Source organism: Rana temporaria, chromosome 2, assembly GCF_905171775.1.
Source record: "Rana temporaria chromosome 2, aRanTem1.1, whole genome shotgun sequence".
NCBI classification, from domain to species: Eukaryota; Metazoa; Chordata; class Amphibia; order Anura; family Ranidae; genus Rana; species Rana temporaria.
The window spans coordinates 370662804-370677331 of record NC_053490.1 but is presented as its reverse complement, the minus strand read 5'-3'; the positions used below and the strand labels follow the sequence as shown (position 1 = coordinate 370677331).

The following is a 14528-nucleotide window of genomic DNA, read 5'->3' as shown; positions in this document are numbered from 1 at the left end:
CATATTTAAAACACAAAAACCATGGCCGCGCCAGATCGGACCAGCGTAAATCTGTGCCAACGCCGCGCCGGAGGCGATGAAGTCTATTTGGAGGCGTAATCTGGGTCTCTGGGTACGGCGCAGCGATCCGCCGGCGCAAATCTGCACTTACGCCGCGCATCTCCCAAAAAAACGGTGTAAGTGCTACATGAATCTGCCCCACTGTATGTAGCCAAGCCCGTACAAGTGTTGTAGACTTACCAGTGATAAAGGCGGGTACACCCCAACCCAGAGCATAGTAGAATCTCATTGGACCAGTGTTGACATCTCGAACTTCACTCAGTCTGCGATATATGTGCAGAACTTCAAGAAAAACCCAAGAAAAGCAACACAGAGAGAGAAAATGGAGGAGGATAGCAATGATAGTGCATGAAAACTGAAACAGATGGATAATTTATAAACAAGAAGACAATGTACATGAAGCAAGTGTGTAGGGCAAGAGCAGACATGAAAAAATAAATATAGTGGGAAAAAATAACACGTCAGGGAGAAAAAGAAAAAAAGAAAATAGTTTAGTTAGTTTGTGTGTTGAAAATGTATATTAAACTAAAGCATTTGTGCATCAGTAACTGAGGCAGTTATTTTTTCAGCCTGTAAAAGCACCGCTATGTAAGCCTGTGTGTCCATGCACACATAGGCAATTACAGGCGTATTAGAAGAGGAACTTGCCTAAATGTAAGACACGTCTAATGTTTGAGCGTTAATGAATTCCAATGACCAGAATAAATAAATAGTCTGGCAACTGGAGTACAATGTCTAAACACCTGTGCAATACACAGTTTTTACCTCATTTTTCTAAGCAGCTTTTCTCCTGCCAGGAGTGTCTGCGGTCAAAAGGGCTAAACAGAAGCCATATGTGCACAAGGCCTAAAAGGTCCAAATGCAAAAACAGCTACTGTTATACAATGGTAAAGGTCAGGCCATACTCCAAGCACGTACAAGCTTTTGCAGATAATTACTTATGCCTCCATTATTCTGGTTGGTATTTGTGGAACACTTAAATTGTGGTGTGGTCTACAGCAAAGACTCTCAACCACTGGCACAGGTGACACTTCTTATAGGTTAAAACAGTTCTGTCTGGGTAACTAGAAGCAACTTGATGTCCAATGGGAATCGCAAACTGAAAACTTGAACCTAATAAAGTGATGGACCAAACAATATAGCCGACCTGCATAACTAAATGTAATTGTTAATGTTTAGCATCATCTATCTGCCCTAGCTTACTTGAAGCAAGCTAATTTCTTACTGTTATTATGACTAAACTTTTTTTATATTAAAGCTGAACTCCAGTCAGGAGGCAAAATGAGCCATGTTATGCTTGACCCATACTGTATATACATATCTTTGTCTTATAAGTGTACACAATTTTAAAAATGAGAACATATGCAATAGTTACCTCCAGGTCAGCCTGGTTGATACCCAGTATGAAGCTGAGCTGAGACAGGAAGAGAGCCAGTAGTAGGTTCCGATGGATGCTGTGTTGATTGAAACGCAGGGAACGTGGGATACACAGAAAAAGTAAAGTGAGAAGCAAAAAGCCCAGGGTTACACCTATGCAAGAGTATGTAATGATGCGCAAAGGAAGCACTTCTCCATTCTGTAAACAGATAAAAAAAAACATTTTAAGATCAAATCCTAGACATTTTTTCACAGGCTATTCATATGCAGAACATCATAATGGTCACTGAAAGTAAACATATTTATTGCTTTTTAATGCATTGGTTGGCTTACAGACTTGAACTGAATGAAGGAGCAGTTAAGCATAAATGTAAAGCAGGGAACCTAAGGCCCCTTTCAGACGTACAGGTCCTGTGAGGATCCGTACCTTTCTTGTCCGCTTGCTCAGCGGGGATCGCTCCGTTGATCCCCGCTGAGCCGGCAGATGACAGGGCTCTGTCCGTGTTCACCCGATCCGCTCTGCAGACGGTTGAAAAAATAGGATTTTCCTCCGTCTGCAGAATCATTGCATAGCGGACACCGATGAGATCGGGTGTCAGCGGATGTTCATCCGCTGGCACCCGCTATCCAATAGGGATAGTAAACGGATGGATGAAAAAACTGACATACGGTCTGCTGGTGTGAAGGGGCCCTAAGTGTGTAACAGACAGACATGCCTGCACCTGTACATACACTGTATAATTACATGCATAATCCATGGAAACAAATGTTAAAACATTGGCACACACTAGTAAAATTATTGACATAATTTTCCAATTACAGTGGTTTATGCAGCAGGTCACCATCCCAGCCTACATAACATAGTAGTCCTTTATTTATTTTTTCATTCTTCCACTAAGGGAAATAATTACTCTGTTTTCCTAGAGTTTGTAGACCTTATTATGACAAAATGCTCACTTTCACATCAAACATAACTAGGTGGGCCCATCACTAAAAAACTGAATTTGTATACTCCTCAAAAAATAAATTTTGTAGAAAGGCATTTGGGACTTGCACAAGGGAACTGAAAACATTATTATAAACACAGAGCTGTGGGATTTGCTTCCCTCAGTGGACACCAAGAAAAGGATTCCTATTTTCATTCTTGTTCATTAAGGGACACGGGAAGTCTTTAACCCTTCGGATGTCTGAAAGTAATGCAATTGAGGGATGCCAACACAGCTAGCAGGCCCTAAAAAGCAACAGAGAACTAGGAGCTGCTAGCAACTTAAAGGAGTTGTAAAGTCTTATGATTTTTCACCTTAATGCATTCTATGTTGTTCTATGTTCTATGTTGTAAACCTCTGAAAAACAAAACAACCTGCAAGACAAAGGCATAATGAGCTAGTATGCATCACATACTAGCTCATTATGAAATACTTACTTTAGAACGATGCACTGCAGTGCCACCTGCACTCTGCTTCCACAGCCGTCATCTTTTTTTACCGTAGTGGCTTCCAGGTTCGTGGGCTCCAGCACTGTGATTGACTGGAGCAGCGATGACGTGGTGCGGACACATGAGCCGGCGGTCATAGCACGCGCCGATGATGTCGGCAGCAGCGCATATAGTGACTATCTCCTAAAATGTGCAAGTTTAGGAGATATTTACAGTACCTACAGGTAAGCCATATTATAGGCGTTCCTGTAGGTTCAAGTGGTATAACAGAGTTTACAACCACTTTAAGGTGAAAAACATTTTGTGCCTCATCTCCCCAGTAAACCATGACCATGAAGGAGGATAGAAAATTGGTCGTTTGAGCAGAAATCCTAATGATGTTGAGTCATCCAAGCAACATCTGCCAGGAGACTTACTAGGTCAGTGTAACACATCTGCCGCGGCCAGTATGGAACAATGAGAATCAACAGAATGGCCCTAATCTAGATCCTGTAAAGCAGACAAGGGAGGAATCTCAGGGCAGAAAAGGTATAGACCAGGGTATACTGATCCCATGGAGCCATCACAACATCCATCTGCCTGAGTCTCCCTGTACCTCGAGACAAACCTGTCAAGTCTGCTATTGAACCTGATGTACGGACCACTCCACTGGGTCCAGGCATTGCTGGCTGAGAAAAAACTGCCTACCAAGTTTCTGAGTCTTATGCCTCGTACACACAATCAAAATTTCCGATTAAAAAAGTCTGACGGAACGTCAGTTGATATTTCGACCGTGTGTATGCCCCATTGGACTTTTTTCATCCGAAATTCCAACGGAATTAGAAAGAGAGCCGTAATTTCCGTTCGTCTGTATGGAACTCTGACGGAGAAGAAAACAGGCATGCTCGGAAACAAGTCGACGCATGCTCGTAAGCATTGAACTTAATTTTTCTCGGCTTGTCATAGTGTTGTACGTCACTTTTTTGGGCGGTCGGAATTTGATGTGTCTTTGTGTATGCAAGAGAGGTTGAGCGGAGTTCCGTCGGAAAAAACAGTCAAAGTTTATGACGACTGAAAAAAACGATCGTGTGTATATGACTGAGGGGCCTTTATAATGTCATCACGCTGGGAGGAGCTATGAGACACCTATGCAAGAGCTGTAGAGCATTTCTATGAAACAAGGATGCTGCTGTTTCTGTTGCTTGAGTTACAAGAGTGCTGTTGGCCACCTTGAGAAATTAAGGGGTCCCCTGCATCAAGTGAGGAAACACCCGATTGAGTACGTGGGTGACACTTTCGGTGGCATTGAATGGTGGAAGATATCAGATGGCGTGGAAGGATTTGCTTTGTGGCACATGAAGTTTGGTGATTGCTTATGGACACCCAATAAATTGGATTATGTATGGGACTATCTTTCATGTTTAGGAATACTTTACTTATAAATGGATTGAGTATTTGAGACTTTTTTCACTATTTACTTCAGTATTACACGATATATATTACTATGTGATTTGATGACATTATTCACATTTTAAGCTAATAAGTGCTGTTTGTTATCAAGGAGTGCTTCACTGTTGTTGTAATATATATTTTTATGTCCATTTTAAAAAACATGATTTTTTTTTAAGTTTAAAGTTTTAGGGCCAGATCCTCAAAAGGGATACGCCAGCGTATCTACTGACACGCCGTCGTATCCCTGTTTCTATCTTTGGAACTGATCCACAGAATCAGTTTCCAAGAGATAGACAGAAGATCCGACATGTGTAAGGGACTTACACTGCCGGATCTTAGGATGCAGTACCGCATCCGCCGCTGGGGGCATTTCGCGTCTAAATGCCGCTTCGGGTATGCAAATTAGCACTTACGGAGATCCACGAAGCTTTTACGCTTCGTTTTTTCTCCGTAAGTATTAAGTTGCATGTGTAAAATTAGGGCTGCTTTTACAAAGTGTAAACTGTTTACACCTTGTAAAAGTAGACCTTTCTGTCCAGCGACGCGTTTTTTTTTGTTTTAAAAATTTTTTTTTTTGCCGTATCTTTTTTTTTTTCGCCGCAACTTTATTGACCCGACGCGATCCACAAAGCTTGGCGTAACGTAATTTCGCGCTATGCACGTCGGGAAAATGACGTCACGAGCATGCGCAGTACGGCCGGCGCGGGAGCGCGCCTAATTTAAATGGGAATCGCCCCCATTTGAAGAGGAACGCCTTGCGCCGGCGGAATTTAAGTTACACAGCCGAAAATTTCTAGGTAAGTGCTTTGTGGATCGGGCACTTAGGTAGAAATTTTAAGGCAGTGTAACTTAAATGGGAAATGTTATGTTACGCCGGCTCTTTGTGGATCTGGCCCTCAATTTTCGTATGGTCTTTCGTTGTGTGTAAATTTAAGCTTGAGCTACTCAGCTGTGTGAACAGACCTTTTAACAATAAGCAAAAACTGGAAAACTGCCTAAATCACCCCCTTTTGGCCACGTGCAAAATACTATGCATTCATATACAATGTAAGTAAAACAATCTTTGTATGGTTTGGACCAAAACAAATAGAGGCAATGTACACTAAACTGCAATACAATCCCCTTAAAACAAACCTAACTCACTCACCTCTCTTCGTGACATATCCATTAACACTGCAAAACTGGTCATGTGATTGCACTGGCAGCTAATGTGTGTTTCGTTGCGAAAAACCAGCTCACAGCCCCGAGCTGACCAGCCACCCCCTGGTGTTGGTAACCTGAAAAATTATCATAGATATTTTAAAATCCTATAAAATGAAAATGAAGTCTGCACATTTAAAGTACAAGTACATGTATTATAAAATACAAATTTGGGTGGCCATAGCCTGAATCCATGATCTAAGCAAATGATCAAACACGGCCTTTCCCTAGAGGAAATAATGAGAATTTCCACTTGTTTTAAATGAGACATCTCTACATTAGTGGCCGGCTTAAAGTGTATTTGCACTTTAAAAGCCAAATTCGGATAACACCTACATTTATATTTAATACATGTTTATATACACATAACATAACTTTAAAAAAAATATTAAAAAAAATTGCAATTTTAATTTTAAATGTTTTTTTCTGGAAACTCTAACACTGAAAAATTCTACTATTTGTCATTGTTTATGAGGGGGGCATGGAGCTGTGCTTGCCATAATAAACCCTATCTATGATGTGCTAGCAGATTTCATATCATCCATTGTAAACGAGATTTGAACATTGTCTGTCCCAACAAAGGGTTAAATATTTCCAAACTGGGCTTGTATGTTAAGAGGGAGTTCATACCACTCCTAAGCCTTTCTATTGGGAAAAGTAACACTGAAATTGTTAAGAAATGCTTGCAAACAACCATGACACCTTCTAAGAGACATCTAAAAAGTAAGAAATATAGAAAAATAAATAAAGTCGAATTGAAGACAAAATAAATGTTTTTTTACAGATACTCTTGTTTACCGACTTATCTGTTTAACGACCGCTCAGACTTACAACCAGCTCTCCCCACCCGAACGACGCACTGTACATCATTGTATTGTACAGTACAGAATTTTCGTTGTTTATATTTTTGTGTTCTGTACTTATACCAATTAAAACAAGAATGCTTAATATAATAAACTAATTGAATATTAGTTTAACGACCCAGTCGCTGGAACGGAACGTGGTCGTTAAGTGAGGAGAGCATGTATTTTGGATAGAGCAAGGGAGGGTTATAATCCTTGTCAGATTTATTTTTGTCATATGTTTTTCCATTCCTGTGTCCCATAAACAGTTATAATGGTAAACTGGACAAATAGAGAGGGTGAATCTCCCCAACGTGGGCACAGACAGCGATAAAACCTGACAGGGATTCTAATCCCCCTTCACTCTGTCCGAAAACGAGAAAAGTTTTGCCTTTAGTTATAATTTAAGGTATGCTGAATGGGAACACATAAAAATATGGTGGATATACTGCAAACGTGAACGTGGAAATACACTTTAAGCCAATTTATTCGCAAAGGGAAACTTTATAAAACTGACAAATTGTGAAAAATATTTACTTACTGGAGAGAGTGATTCCAATGCACACAAATTGGTTTGGAACGTTCTTGTGTTTCTCGAAGTCTGAACTGCACTGTAATTGGTTGATCCAGTGCCCCATCTGCTTCATGAATATAAATGCTCACCACTGGAGAATTTATTACAGGACGTTTAGGCACCCTAATTAAAAATAAAATGAACATGGAAAGGTAAAGGTAAAATCGCACGGCATAAAAGCTACTCTACTGGTTATATTTAATGTCTGTACCTGAGACTTCTTTTGTCTGGATCCCATCTTTCAGGTAGTAAAGTCCCGAGGCCATGATATATTATAACAGTTACCACAGCTTCAAAATCCCTTTGTGCACCTTCTTTCCATGAAACTTTGTCCCTCTTTGCTCTGTTTTGATGTGAACGATCCATATGTAGTTTGTCAGTGCCTTGTTCAAAAAAAATAAAAAATGTATTACACTTAAGCATTAAATTTAGCAAGAGTGTAACAATTAATGAGCAATTATTAACATACTTTATTCTTATAATATAAAAATACATAAAGAAGTGAAGAAAAGCATGCAGGTCAAATAAAACCAAACTATAAATCTCATCTGCTTTACAGCAATGCTGACCCTCTGCCTCCAATGCTTTGACCCAGAACTAGCGTTTAGATCAGCAGACCCTGACTTTATCAGGTTCATAATTGTTCCAGGTCAGTAACTCAGGAGATCAGTGTAACAGCCAGGCAGCTAACAAGTTAAAAAGAAGCTCAGCTATGGCAGCCAAAATATTTTTTATGGGCCAGGTTTCCTTTATAAAGTAGAAAACAAAAAGCTTTTTTCCTGCACATATTGTAATGTGAGCACACACATGTCAAACAAAGGAGAGCAGAAGCTTGAAGTGCAACTTGGGTCCAAGGGACCATATGGGCTTAATGACAGCAGCAGCTTTTGTTTGGTCTGACGTTCTAGATTCCCAGTAGGACGCTAGACCTGCAGTGGCATCTTTACCACACTATCATCAAGGTTGAGATTAAAGTGTACTTTAAATAATATGTAATTTCAAATTACCCACAACATGTACAGAAACTAAAGTATTTTAGGATACTGCACAAGAACCGTATAGTACATGTTTGGTCCTTCATCAGTTAGGACTAATGCAAAGTAAGAGCGGTTCACACTGGGGCGGCACGACTTCGGGGACGACTCGGCAAGGCATCCTGAAGACGACTTCAGAGGCGACTTGCAAAATGACTTCTGTATAGAAGTCAATGCAAGTCGCCCCGAGTCGCCCCTAAAGTCGTACAAGAACCTTTTTCTAAGTCGGAGCGACTTGCGTCGCTCCTATTAGAACGTTTCTATTGAATAGAATGGGACGCGACTTGTCAGGCGGCTGAGTCGCCTGACGAGTCGCCCCAGTGTGAACCGGCTCTTAATGATTAATATTGATTCCTGGAAAGGTGTTTATTCACTATGTGAACACATAAACAATGTGTCGAGGTGACCAGACATGACACAATTATCTTATGTTTTAATCAATGATTTATAACTAACTAGCCAAAAATGATGTAAGATTTGAGAAGTTGGTCAAAAATCTAACAGGTTCAATGGAAGAAAATGACAAAATAATGGGGAAACAGCAATATAAACTGCCTAGAGTTTATATACTTCTACCTGCTCAACCCACAACTACAATACAAGTTTGGCTTATTTCCACTCTAATTTCCCATTCAAGTGACAGTCAGAGAAGTCAGGTGGTAAAAATGCTAACCTCAGAATTGTAATGGCTAAGATAAGCCACAGATTATGCAATTTTCTTTCCTTCTAACAGGAGTCAACGGGTGGTTTTCCTGCTGTCAGAATACAATGTTTACTGATTGCTTGAAAAAAAAAAAAAAAAGGTTGGTTGTACTGAATTCCAATGATAGATTGTTATCAGTAAACCAGCCTGCCCATAGATTGATTGAAATTTGGTTCCTGCTGAACTTGCCATATTTTGATCTATGGCCGGCTTAAACCTCCATGAATAACAAAAGCATGAAGGTGTGGAGCAAAAAAGGAGCTCTCAGTGTGGATAGAGTAGATAAAATGATGTGGGCTGAGGATGAATCCATAGGTGCAAAAAATGTTCTTATTGGCATCATCCCATATACATATTGTGGAAAAAACGTATGTGTGACTTCAATAAAAGTGTGTAACTCACACCTGAATCCTAGTAGTAAAAACATAGAAATGATGATGTAGATGGCATGTATATGTGTACACATATATATATACTGCTGAGTTCCAGGTCTGTATATATGCTCCCATTAGCCCATGGGAGCACTACACCAAAATAATGTAAATATGGGGTATATGTCCAAGAGATCAGGACTCAATTCCCATCTTATTAGGGTACTGCTCTAAATGACCAGTGCCCACATCATACTAAGGTCAGTCATCCTTAGAATGATGTGGACACCGGTCGTTTAGAGCAGTACTCTAATAAGATGGGGATTGTGTCCTAAGACTTACCAGTTACAAATAAGATCTCTTGGACATATACACTATCTTTAAATTATTTTGCTGTTGTGCTCCCATGGGCCGGTAGGCGCATATATACAGATCCGGGACTTGGCAGTATATATTGTGACAGGAAGTCAGGTAAATCTGTGGGTGTTGTCACAGACGGGACATACATTTCTGCCTTGTTTAGACGATACGCCAATTGTTATATTAAGCGTTGGCTGCAAAAAGTAGCCAGAAAAGGTCTAAGGGCGTTGAAAAACTTCAGCTGTTCAGAATGAGGCAATTAAAGCCTCTATAAGTAGTCCAGAGGATTACCACTAATTGGCTGCATGCTGAGGCTTTCTGAGTGAAAGAGAGCAGTAGCTGAAGGTCTTCTGAGGAGGTGAGGAGGGAATTGATTTTTCTGTGTGATAAAAATCAAAGGACTATTGTTTTTCTGCTGTATGACCAGCACTGTCTACCCAGCACTAGGCTGAGCCAGACTCCATAGATAGGTTCCTGTGTGGAAGGTAGACGCCCAAAGTGGCCAGGGTTTATTTTATGTTTGATTTTGTTTATGCTGTTTGGATGCTTGCACTTGTTTCCAGCATGAAAGAATAAACCAAAATCTTTGTTTTCAACCGTCTTCGACTGCCTGTCTGTATAAATTCAGTGTGTGGTGAACCCATCCAAGGGGTCACACACCCCGCTACCGAGCTAACCCCTTACAATATATTCATACACACATACACACACACACATATACATACCATCTACATCACCAGTTCTATGTTTTTACTACTAGGATTCAGGTGTGAGCAGAGCTTTTTTTCTCAGAAAATAGGTGCAGGAACCACGACCCCATTCAGATTTAAAAAACAGTAGAAGGGTCTTAAAGTGGCATTAAATACCAGGATTGCATTACATACAGAGTGCAGAGTTCAGGGGGTTACACACAGAGTGCAGAGCTGTCACTTGTAAACACAGAAACCAGACTTCTGTGTTTACAAGTGAATGTGGTGAGCAGGCAACAAAGGGTTTGAGCCAGAGGTGATGGAACTGAGTTCCCCCAAGTTCCCCCTGAAAAATGCCCTATGTGTGAGTAATACACTTTTATTGAAGTTACACATAAGTTTTGCTTGTATGGTCTCTGAAGAAGCGGAATTCCACAAAACGCGTCACCAGATCAAGCATATCTAAAAAATATATACTACCATGTGATTGTAAAGTTTGTACTATGCACAACTATGTGTTTTTTTTTCTATTGGGTATTTTTTAGCCATGTAGCAATTCAATATAATGTATATTTTTTTACCATAACAGAATTTTTTGGCATTCTATGTTCTTGGAGGCATATTTAAAGTCCCGCACTGCTTTTTCGCTGTATTTTTCTCATTTTTTTAGCTCTCATTGTGGACTTGATTTTAACCATTCCGAACCGGCTCATGCTGATATACCTCAGCACTTTGAAGAAAGATATCGTTGTTATAGCAGCAGCTAGCTACCATAACCCTGGCATCCTCTTCTTCAGTGAGTGGCCTGGTTTCCGATAAAAGTGGTCTCTGCAGCAGATTCGCCGCAAAATCACTTTTATCGGCGGCGGGAGAGGCTTACCGGAGCTGCTGGCAGCAGCAGAGGAGATCGGAAGTATGGAGACGAGTGAGAGGAAGATGGCCCTCACCCATCTCCATACCACTGCAGGGCGGAAGTGATGTCAAAACATCACTTCTGCCAAATGCTCTTAAAAAAAGGGACTTTTTTTTCTTCTTGTTATTGTATTTTAGTGTAAATATGAGATCGGAGGTCTTTTTGACCCCAGATCTCATATTTAAGAGGTCCTGTCATGCTTTTTTCTATTACAAGGGATGTTTACATTCCTTGTAATAGGAATAAAAGTGACACCATTTTTTTTAAAGAACAGTGAAAAAAAATAAAATAAAAAGTAAAATAAATAAAAAAAAATATATTTTTTTTTAATGCTCCCCATCCCGTTGAGCTCACGTGCAGAAGCAAACGCATACGTGAGCAGAGTCCACATATGAAAACGCACATGTGATGTATCACTGCGATCGTTAGAGTCAGGCCCCATACACACGAGAGGATTTATCCGCAGATACGGTCCAGCGGACCGTATCCGCGGATAAATCCTCTCGAGGATTTCAGAGGATTTCTATGCGATGGCGTGTACACACCATCGCATTGAAATCCGCGCTGAAATCCTCTGCCGATGACGTGTCGCGCCGTCGCCGCTATTATGACGCGGCGACGGGCGCGACGCTGTCATATAAGGAATTCCACGCATGCGTCAAATCATTACGACGCGTGCGGGGAATCCCTTTAGACGGATGGATCCGGTAAGTCTGTACAGACGAGCGGATCCATCCGTTGGAATGGATTCCAGCAGATGGATTTGTTGTGCATGTCAGCAAATATCCATCTGCTGGAAATCCATCCCAGGGGAGATTTCTCTGCGGATAAATATCCGTTGGCGTGTACACACCATAGAATCTATCCGCAGAAACCCATTTGATGGGATTTATCTGCGGATAGATTCTATGGTGTGTATGGGGCCTTAGAGTAATAATTATAGCCCTAGACCTCCTCTGTAACTCAAAACATTGGGCCAAATCCTCAAAAGGGATACGCAGGCGGAACTGCTGTTCAGCCTGCGTATCCCTGTGCCTATCTTTGGAACTGATCCTCAGAAGCAGTTTTCCAAAGATAGGCAGAAGATCTGACATCTGTAAGACACTTACACTGTCAGATCTTAGGATGCAGTACCGCATCCGCCGCTGGGGGCATTTCGCATTGAAATGTCGCTTTGCGTATGCAAATGAGGACTTACGGAGATCCACAAAGCTTTTCAGCTTTGTTTTTTCTGCGTAAGTTTACGTTTGCATACGTAAAATTAGGGCTGCTTTTACAAGGTGTAAACTGTTTACACCTTGTAAAAACAGACCTTTTTTTCGATCGCCGCGATTTTTTTTTAAATTTTTTTTTTTCGCCGTATCTTTTTTTTAACCCGTCGCAATTTTTTAACCCGGCGCGATCCTCAAAACTCGGCGTATCGTAAAAACACGCGATGCACGTCGGGAAAAATGACGTCACGGGCATGCGCAGTACGTCCGGCGCGGGAGCGCGCCTCATTTAAATTGTAATCGCCCCCTGGAGAAGAGGACCGCCTTGCGCCGGGAGAATTTAAGTTACACGGCCTGAAATTTCTAGGTAAGTGCTTTGTGGATCAGGCACTTAGGTAGAAATTTTAAGGCTGTGTAACTTAGATGGGAAAAGATAAGTTAGGCAGGATCTTTGAGGATTTGGCCCATTGAACCTGTAGAATTTTTTAAACGTCGCCTATGGACATTTTTAAGAGTAAAACTTTGACTCCATTCCAGGAGCGGGCGCAATTTTGAAGCGTGACATGTTGGGTGTCAATTTACTCGGCGTAACATTATCTTTCACAATATAAAAAAAATTGGGCTAACTTTAAAGTTGTCTTATTTTTTTATGCAAAAAAGTGTATTTTTTTAAAAAAAAGTGAGCTTATAAGAACGCTGCGCAAATACGGTGTGACAGAAAGTATTGCAACGACCGCCATTTTTTCTCTAGGGCGTTAGAAAAAATATATAATATGTTTGGGGGTTCTAAGTAATTTTCAACAAAAAAAAACTGTTTTTAACTTGTAAACACCAAATCTCAGAAAGAGCCTCGGTCCTTAAGTGGTTAAAAGGTACAGTATACATTTGTGAGTCTCATTTTGACCCTAATTGAGTTGTAAAATTAAAGCAATCATAACAGATTCAGACCCTGAGCACGTACTGTTAATAAGAAGTCATTGTTACCAACTCCCATAATTCTGTCCTCGCAGTAATCAATATTTCCATCAAAACTAAGCACTAATTTGGTTTTTATCTGATCTGTGCTAGAACAATATAAGTAAAATAACCTGACAATCAATGAACAGAGCTGCTATGTAAGAAAGGGATGAATTGTATCTGTAATTGTTTGCAGATATAAGAAAGAAAATAAAAAGCATCTGATGGTATGGCAAAACATTTCTTGGCCCTTATGACTTAAAGTGGATGTAAACCCCATGTGGATGTCACAATATAGAGAATAAGATTTCTTATCATCTGTGCCCAGTCTTGTCACACAGAGTTAATCCAGCTCTGAGCAATCCTCTTTTTATTCTTCAGGGAAATAAGTCCTTGCTTGAGTGACAGGTTATTTACATATCTCGTGCACTGCTTGCAGACATACACAGCTTCTGTAAAAAGCGCTCAATTCACATCCCCCTCCCCTCTTCCCTCCAGCTCTATGTATATTCTGATGGCTGTTGCATTTTCTCATGGCACTGAACTGTGACTCACCCCATATTTTGAAAACATTTAATCAAAACACAGGGGAGGGGATGAGAAGCAAGGACTTTGGTTTTTATCTGGAAGTCTGTTGTATTTCACTGAACAATAAAAGAGGATTGCTCAGAGCTGGATTAACTCTGTGTGGCAAGACTGGGCACAGATGATAGGAAATCTTATACTGTACATTGTGACATTAAAAAAAAAGATATATTTTTTTGGGGGGTTACATCCACTTTAATAATAGATATGTGTTACCTACATACCAGTCAGTCAGTCTCCAGTTATAGGACTTTCATTAACCTTGCAATGGTAAAATATATTTTCCTTCCTAAATAAAAAATAGGATAACCATTATTTACTCTTTTTATTATTTTTCTGTACATTTTCTCAATGCAGAATTGCCACTGAATAAAGTCCTTTGTAATTCTTTGCCACTGAGATCTCTGGTTTAAATAGACTTAGGTAATGCTTCACTTCTCACTCGCCTTGATAGCTGTCCTATGACAGCCTGAACTACAAACAAGGAAATGCAAGGCTTTTCAGTTTTACAATCAGACCATGACATTGTTTATTTTATTTTTTACTTTTTTTTTTTTTAACAAGCCACGAAGCACCATCCTAAGAACAAACCTATTCAACTGTATGTATAATTAGGAATTAGTTATGTATTATGTAAGGATCAGTACACTATGGACTCACACTAGGTGTGTTGAGTTGCCTTGCCCTGAATTGATCGACGCAGGCTCAGTGCAAGGACACTAAGAAAACTACTGTACTCCATGTTCACAAAATACAGATGCATTGGGGTGCGTTGCAAAAAAAGCA

At 40.3% G+C, this 14528-nt stretch overlaps 1 protein-coding gene across 5 annotated transcripts in view; it reads right to left on the bottom strand.

Annotated features, from left to right (window-relative positions):
• LOC120927225 (cadherin EGF LAG seven-pass G-type receptor 2-like) overlaps nucleotides 1–14528 on the bottom strand; it is a 180149-nt gene that overhangs the window by 25945 nt on the left and 139676 nt on the right. For all 5 annotated transcript variants that reach the window (XM_040337764.1, XM_040337765.1, XM_040337761.1 and 2 more), the window contains exons 22-26: nucleotides 7131–7302; nucleotides 6887–7042; nucleotides 5451–5580; nucleotides 1436–1636; nucleotides 241–415 (exon numbers count right to left, since the gene is read on the bottom strand). In XM_040337764.1, coding sequence (XP_040193698.1) covers nucleotides 241–415; nucleotides 1436–1636; nucleotides 5451–5580; nucleotides 6887–7042; nucleotides 7131–7302 — 834 coding nt within the window. The remainder of the gene's footprint in view (nucleotides 1–240; nucleotides 416–1435; nucleotides 1637–5450; nucleotides 5581–6886; nucleotides 7043–7130; nucleotides 7303–14528) is intronic.